Consider the following 8,913-nt stretch of genomic DNA (forward strand, 5'->3'; position numbering starts at 1 on the left):
GGGGGGGGGGGTAGTGGAGATGAGTCTTGTTTTTTCAGCCTAAATGCCTTGAAAATTCAGATGAGCTCCGATCTTATGTGATGGTAGGCTTTGAGGCTGAATTTGCCACCAGTTAAATGAAGTGAATATTCTGCCTAGCTCTATAGGACAAACGGAGCACATTTTTGAAATCCATTTCTTCTAATTACTTTTTTTGAGAAAGTGTTGTGAATTCTCAGAATCATTCCAGCAATAGATAAAATTGCTTTTCAGTATTTGTTCCTGCTCTATTCCCGAGTTCAGATTCTGCCACAATTAACTTTCATCCTTCTGGGATTGGTAAAATAAAATACCAGTCGAGTACTGTGATCAATATAATCAATTATACCACTCCTTCCAAATTTCTAATGTTGTGTTTATATTAAAAAATTTTATTCTTGAAAAGGGCATCAACACCACCACACAACTTTATTCTCCTGTCATTATAAATGAGATGTTTTGTACCTTAGATGAAAAGCAATATTATTACATGCTATATTCAAAGTGGTGAACTGGAAGAATCATTAGCATACTGGACAAAATGCTTAGCAGTTCATCCATATTTACATTCTGGGTTCAAATTCTGCCAAGGTCAACTTTGCTGTCATCCTTTTGGGGTCGATGAAATAAGTACCAATTGAGGTCATTGTAACTGACTTACTCTCCCTACAGGACTTGCTGGCCTTGTACCAAAAATTTGAAACCAGTATTATCACGTTATAGTTTCTGTTCCCTGTTGTTAGTGATTTTTCACTTTATTTCATTTCACTTACAGATAAATTAAGAAAATGGTGTGAATGAATGTCACATACTCTAGTTTTAACCTACTGATGAAGCTGAAACCTTGTCACTTATGTAAGAAATATAAAAAAATAATAAAAATGAAACAAAAAAGCAAAGAGTTATGCATTTTTATCATTGTAAAATAATAACAATTTTCAGGTGATCCAAGTTTATAAGCTTCTATCATTTCCTAATTGGGGACAGTTTACCCTTTATATATCACTGTTGTGCTTGAGTGATAAACATTTCAGTCTCATTTTCCTTTACCTCCATTCTTTATATCAATCTATCTCCTAGCCAGTATTGAGTAAGAAGACTTTTATCTCCTCTTTGCTTTTCTTTCTTTTTGGTCTTGTGACATTTTTTTTCCTTTAAATATTAATTTTCCTTTCAATATTTCTTTTAATCTTTATCTTATCAACATCAAGACAGCTATGACTACCACCACCACTAACCACCACCACCATCACTGTCACCAACGTCACCACCACCATCAGCAGCATCACCAATACTGTTATTTCACCCATCACTACCACTACACCACTCCAGTTCAGAAACTGTTGAAACAAAAATCCTCCTATAGATTTTATTATTATAGTAGCTTCAACATTTCTTTTGCACAGGCGGAAAATGGTGTTTGCTAATCTCTTTCTCTAACTCTTTCATTCTCTCTCTCTCTGTCTCTCTCTCTGTCTCTCTCTGTCTCTCTCTCTGTCTCTCTCTCATTTATTGTTGACTGTTGCTGCAACAATTGGGACATAACTGTTTTAAGTCTGTTGCTTGAGAATTATTACACAGCCTACTTTCAAATAAGGTCACTTTGACTTAGTATTCTTCCAAGACAGACTGGTAGATAGAGAGATAGATAGATAGATAGATAGATAGATAGACAGACAGAAATAGATAGGGAGGGGGAGAGAGAGAGGTGGGCTGGGGGGGGGGATGTTTCTTCAATACATTAACCTCCACCATTTCAGTCAGTTACACTCACATATTCAGGTTGATCTACTGTATAATCAGTACTTTATACAACTTACACACACTTTATTATGTACATATCTCCCTTTCTTTCACTGTCTATCATCACTCATCAACTCAGTCTGTTGCACTTGCCAACTTCTCTTATTCTCTCTCTCTCCTCTCCTCACTCTCTTTCATTTGTTCTTTCATTCTTTTCACTCACTTTCCTCCTTGCTCTCTTTACCTGCTCTCTATCTCTCTCTCTACCTGCTCTCTATCTCTCTCTCTCTCTCTCTCTCTCTCTCTCTCTTTCTCTACCACTCTACACTTGTTCTTTCTCACTCTCTTTTTTACTAATTTTTTTATTACTCTCTCACTTGGTTTCTCCCCCCTCTCTCTCTTTACACTCATGCCCTCCCTCACCATTCACCCCCCTCTCTAACTTCTCTCCCTACTCTTACATATGCACTTCCACTCTCCCCTTGTGCACTCCCATCCTCTCTCTCTCTCTCTCCACTTATGTACACACCTTTTCTCTTTATCTGTGTGCTCTCTTTCTCTCTGTGTCTCTCTTTCTCTCTCTGTCTCTCTTTCTCTCTCTCTTAATAGCAAACAAGTCTCTCTGAAGTACACATGCATGTTGCCAGCATGCACACACACGCGCACACACACACACACACACACACACACACAACCGTCTTTAAATTAAAGAGAATCACATTGGATAATGCAGTGTTTAATATGTAAAATGGGGATGGTCCTGCTAGGATGCATTTAACCATAGGTCAGCTTGATCGAGATTGACTTGGGGCTAAACAAAAACATTTGAAGCAAAAACAACAAAAATAACCCTTGTCCCTTTTCTATGTGTGTTCGCATTTACACATACTTTTCCTGTACTTTATTCCTTCTTTGTATATTTACTCTCCGCGTGCTCGTAGTTTATTCTTTTACTCGTTTCAGTTATTAGACTGTGGCCATGCTGGAGCACCGCTTGGAAGAGTTTTGTTGAATCAATGAATCCTGGTGCTTATTTCGGTGTTTGGTACTCATTCTATCAGTCTGTTTTGCCAAACTGTTAAGTCATGGGGAAATAAGTAAACTGACACTGGTCATCAAGTGATTAGGGAACAAACACAAAAATGTGTGGGCTTCTACACGTGCATGCGCACACATGATGAGCTTCTATCCAGTTTCCACCTACCAGATTCACTCATAAGGTATTGGTCGGCCTAAGACTAAATTCAGAGACACGCACTCAGGAACTGAATATAAAACCATGTGGTTGTAAAGTGAATTTATTAATCACACACACACACACACACACACACACACACACACACACACACACACACACACACACACACACTGGTGCAGGCATGGTGGTGTGGTAAGAAGTTAGCTTCCCAACCACATGGTCTTGGGTTCAGTGGAACCTTGGGCAGATGTTTTCTGCTATAGCCCCAGGCCAACCAAAAGCTTGTGAATGGATTTGGTTGACTGAAACTGAAAGAAATCCATTGTATGTATATCTTCATGTTTGTCTCCCACCACTGCTTGACAACCAGTGTTGGTTAGTTTACATCCCTGTAACTTAGCAATTCAGCAAAGAGCAATTGACATAAGTGCTGAGCTTAGAAAAATAAATTACTGGGTTCGGTTTGTGTGAATAAACCCTTCAAGGCGGTGCAGTGCCCCAGCATTGCTGCAGACTAATAACTGAAACAAGTAACAATCGTTACCGTCATCAAATGCCACACACATATATGCACATGCGCGCGTGCATGTGTGGTGTGCATGCGAAGGAGAAAAGGAATGCCCTGGTGAGAGTGTAATTTTCAGTGAGTGTAAAAGTAGTTATCTCTCCACCTTCAACTGATTATTTCTCTGTTTACGAGTAGCACTCAATAGAGACTGGAGCAGTATATCTGAAGATGTATGTATATATCGGCAACCACAAACCATTAAATAATATAGAGCTGAGTCAACTTATTAAATGCTTACAATTCTAACTAAATACGCTGAGTGCTATTTTCTTTTGTTTGTTCACTCAGCCGTGTATGTGTGTGTGTAGCATCTACATACGCTTGTGTTGTTGGACACACATGCATATTCATAGGTCGTGTATATATGTATTTATGTTCCATTTCTGGTTTAATTTTTTCGTGTTTTATTTTGGTTTGGCACTTGTTCATCTGGCAATTTTGTAAAGACAAAGTAATAAAGAATGAAAAATGGCTGTCTTGATCTTTTCATCATCTTTTATGGTATCAATTGTCCTTTAAACCTTAAGGTCTTGTACATTTTTTTTATTGTCCCACGTCATCTATGAACATCTGTAGCATATCAATCAATTATGGCACTAAATTCTTTCACCAAAGACCCCAAGTTCAGTTACACTTTGATCTCAACAGATTTGTATACATTCTGTCATTCAAGTGATAAATGGACATAATTTGGTGAACTGGCATAATTATTAGTGTTGGATAATATGACTCTCAGCATTCTGAGTTCAAATTCCATCAATGACCACTTAATTTTTCATTCTTTCAAGGTCAATGAAAAAATACTAATCCATGGTGGTAGTGGTAGAGATGCTTTAAAGAATCATGGGAACTGCCTTCCTCCTAGAAAGGAAATAAAATATAAGTTGCAAGATTTTGTAAAGAAATAAATATTTTTTCTCTATGAGATATCTAATTTGATGTGTTCAAGATAATTCCTGTTTCATTTTTAAACAGTTAATAAAAACTAATCTTCATTTTTTATATTCATTTAATTGAAACCATGGTATGTTTTGTAGTTGATATATTGTTTTCACACTACTACATGTCTGTGGTAGCTATTCACATACAAGTGAACTTTGGTCATAAAAAAAGCCAAGTCTCTTAGTAATGGGTGCTTCTCTAAATTGGATAGGATGTAAACTGACAACTCCATAACTTAACTGTCATAGCTATTTACATACAGCTAGGTAGATTTTGGTCATAAAACAGTTGGGTCTCTTAGTGGTGGTTCCTGCTCTAAATCGGGCAGTATATGAACTGACAACCGCTTAACTAAAACTATCCATTTCTTCTCTTTGTAAAGAACAGAGGTTTATTTTGAAGTGATCTGTTACAAGATGTGTTACTTTGATTATATTTTAATGAACCACATCTCCAAACTATTCCAAGTTGACTGAAAGTGTTACCTCATGAAATTTAAATGTTTTCTGAATATTTTATTCCATTTCACTTGCCATTTAGGACCTGGTTATATTCAGCAAGCCTGCTTCGATTAGTCTACTAATAATAAATATTGATTTATATTATAGACTGCTGCGGTGCGCACAAGGAAATTTGGTGCTAAATTCATTTATGTCACCTTAATTAAGTTTGTCAGAAGTTATTGTTCCGTTAGACAGAGATGATGTTCTTAGTTGTAAATTATTTCACATTTCTAAAATTGATAGATTGTAGGATGCGAAATAGAATTTGGGAGTAAAATTTTTCAACTTAATTTCTTATGACAATGCTTTTGAGGGTGAATATGAAGTGGACAAAAATATATTTAAAAAAATGAAATGCTTTTGTATATTAGCATATGCAAATAACACAAAGTATACATTTGTTTTCCTTTCATACAGCAAGGGCTCCACATGCATATAAATGCATATATATATATATATATATATATATATATATATATATATATATATATACAAATATAAATATAATGAATGTATTTCTTGTCTGAGTGTATGTATATGTGTGTGTATAGTGAACATAGTTATTGCATAGCTCCCTGTTCCCCCTTCCCCTACCATTTTACACTACTTTTGATAATTAGGAAGTTGTGAAACCAATTAAGTTGTTGTAAATAAATCTCCTTGATAAAGGACCCAAGGTGCATTTTCAACAGGGATTTTGTGTGCCTATTCTAAAACTAGGAGACACACAGATAATTTGACCTCAGGGCTGCATATTAATGTACAGTACTGAGCTCAGATTGTCTGTCAGGTGGTCGTATTTGCCTGGCTGACTTGCTTTAGATGCTTTACATCATGGTCACAGTGTTGCTTCAATGGTCTGGTAGCTTAAGAACCATATATATCTATTCATGTTTGACCATATATGATCTCAAGCAGGTTGGTATTTTTAGGGCTTAATAATTTTGAAAGTTATCAAGTCAGGCATTTAAAAAGAATTGTTTATCAGAAAATATTGAATTTCTCTAAGTAAATAAGTAACTTTATTTAATTTTTAGAAAACTTTGTTCCTTACACTAATATTGATGGAAATATATCTTTGGTGAGCCACAGAAATTTTGGTAAGTTAATCCCTGCCAAAATAATAAATTTTGTATTAACCAAATTTTACTTTTAATACTACTAATACTTGTAAGGTGGGGTGAACGGGAAGAACTGTTAGCATGCCAGGCAAAATATTTAACAGCATTTTGTCTGTCTTTATGTTGTGAGTTCAAATTCCACTGAGGTCAACTTTGCCTTTCATCCTTTCAGGGTTGATAAAAAGTACCAGTCAGGTACTGGGGTTGATATAAATGATTTACCCACTCCTCCAAACTTGTTAGCCTTTTACCAAAATTTGAAACCAATATTACTGATACTAGATAAAGCAGCAAGCTGACAGAATTGTTAGCATATTGGGCAAAATGCTTAGTGGGATTTCATCCAGCTTTACATTCTAAGTTCAAATTCCACCGAGGTTGGCTTTGTCTTTCATCCTTTCAGGGTTGATAAAATAAGTACCAGTCAAACAGTGGAGCCAAGGGGCCAGTGTAATTGACATATCTCTCCCCCAAAAGTGCAGGCCTTGTGTCAAAATTTGAAACAAATATTACTGATTCTAGTGAATATTTACCGATTTTTGTTGAAGGTCTGTGTACAGGATATTTTTATTTATTAACTGCTTTGATACCAACCTGCCTGAGATTGCCTGTACTTTAAATTAAAATGTTTAAATTAAAATTCCAATAAAAGTCTCATGACATGAATGGTACTGTGAAGTTTTAAGTTGGTCACCACCAAAATAATTTGCTGGTTTATAAAGTTACAGGTATTTCATTAAACCTCTCCAAAATCATTATATTAAAACTTGATAGAAAATACATAGGCAGGTTACTCATTATAAACATAGCCATGAAAGAGTTGTGGAAGCATCTGATTTAGTAGTTAGGGTGTTGGGCACATGATCATTAGGTCATGAGTTCAATTCCTCACTGGGGACTACATTTATTTTATGTCACTCCAGTCTACTCAACTGGAAATGAGTACCATTTGAGTACTGGTGCAGCTGTTTTACTCTCCAAATGTCACATTCTTAAGGTACTGCTGAGTTAAAGGTGGGAAAGCCAAGAAGGTATTCGCTTATGACTACATAGGTGCCTAAAACAATCAGTAAAAGCATGATACATGCTCTCATGTCAGAGGTGTTCATGCTTGAAGATTGTAGGCAGGAGCATTCTGCAAAGTTAGTAAATATATTTGGCGAAAGAACCAAAAGGTCTGGCTGAAATCTTTGTGAGGCAGCTTCCAGACCATTTGATGTATGAAGGCAGAATTTGCATTCCCAATGGTCATCTTGCAGGCATTGCTATGGTGGATGGATACACCTAAAAAAAACAAACAAACAAGAAACTTTCCTTTCTAAATTTTCACTAAAAACATTACTATATACTCACTTCTGTCTTTTCCAATACTCTCTCTCACTCTCTCTCTCTCTCTGTATATATATATATATATATATATATATTCAATAATAGGATGAATTCTTTTACAAGAATTTATCAAGTAGCTCGCGTGAAAAAAACCTCAAAAAGGGGAAAAAATCCATCATTTATTCCCAAAATATATATTTATTTATATAAGGGTTTTGCTATACAATAATGCCCCATGCTATGAGGGACTCTAAGGTCAGACTACCATAAAAAACACATTTTTACCGAACGCGAGGAAATGCAACTCTCAAAGCCAGCCCCTTAAAACCAGACTTAATTATATTTGAGAGTTGCATTTCTTCGCGTTCGGTAAAAATGCGTTTTTTATGGTAGTGTGACCTTAGAGTCCCTCATAGCGTGAGGCATTATTGTATAGTAATGGCCTTATATATATATATATATATATATATATACATACAATTAAACCTTGGGAGAGGCATTATGCCAGTAATAAACACACGCACTGGTTCAGTCCTTTATTAATTTATATAGTTTTTTGTTAAATTATTTCATTGCACTCTTGCAATCTCTTCAGTAACTTGTCTCTCCACTTCCATTTATTTTGAATATATATACTAGTTTCTTTCTCTCCACTTTCTCTACCTTTTTTATATGCACACTTTTCATTTCCATTATAAAACTGTCGACTTTGAAGATGAATCCCTGAAATATTAACCCAACTAATCTAAACTCTATTTTATGTGTTACATTAACTCTGAATTTGGTCCTTTTACTTGTGCTTTATAATAAAAATATTATCTAAAAATGCTGAAAGCTAAATGCTTGCAATTAATGAACATTGGCGTGTGTCAGAGGTGTTGGCTGATGTATGCAAAACAAATGAATGGCATCAATAGGGATGTAACTTAAGTGGACAATATGGTTTAGTGATCTGATCTTGCAGTCTAAATGGGGGAGGCTTTTGGGGTCAGTTGGTGAAATCTTATCTAGGTATTGTGTCAGATGATGGTAGGGAAGACTGAGATTTGAGGATAACTGTTGTATTGTACACAGCTCCACATCATAGCAGAATGGTAAAAGAGAATGATGAAGATCTGAAAGAAGATGGTGCTGACACCAGCAATGGTGATCAGGCTGTTGAAATCAATAAGGACATGACATTGATTATGACTGATAGATTTGATGACATAATAATAATAATAATAATAATAATAATAATAATAATAATAATAAAGCAGTGACAGCAGCAATGATGATGTAAACAATGATGACTACAACAACAACAATAATGTTGATGAAAAGTATAAGTTGATGATAATGATAATGGTGCTGTATATGATAATGATGTTTGAGAAATAATTGAATTATGAAAACTTGAAAATTTGAGTGGCATGCATGTGCATGTATGCATGCATGCACTTGCTCATTCATAAATGCATGTGAAAATGGTGTTTGGAAGATAAATGAATT

The 8,913-nt window shown here is 35.4% G+C and overlaps 1 protein-coding gene across 7 annotated transcripts in view; it reads left to right on the plus strand.

The window, feature by feature from the left end:
* Positions 1–8,913, plus strand: part of LOC106880133 (uncharacterized) — a 208,078-nt gene that overhangs the window by 130,477 nt on the left and 68,688 nt on the right. For 5 of the 7 annotated variants that reach the window (XM_052965614.1, XM_052965612.1, XM_014929956.2 and 2 more), the window contains one exon: positions 6,010–6,072. The exons of the other annotated variants lie outside the window; for them this stretch is intronic. In XM_052965614.1, coding sequence (XP_052821574.1) covers positions 6,010–6,072 — 63 coding nt within the window. The remainder of the gene's footprint in view (positions 1–6,009; positions 6,073–8,913) is intronic. 7 annotated transcript variants of the gene reach the window in all.

This window comes from Octopus bimaculoides, chromosome 2, assembly GCF_001194135.2.
Source record: "Octopus bimaculoides isolate UCB-OBI-ISO-001 chromosome 2, ASM119413v2, whole genome shotgun sequence".
Classification (NCBI taxonomy): Eukaryota; Metazoa; Mollusca; class Cephalopoda; order Octopoda; family Octopodidae; genus Octopus; species Octopus bimaculoides.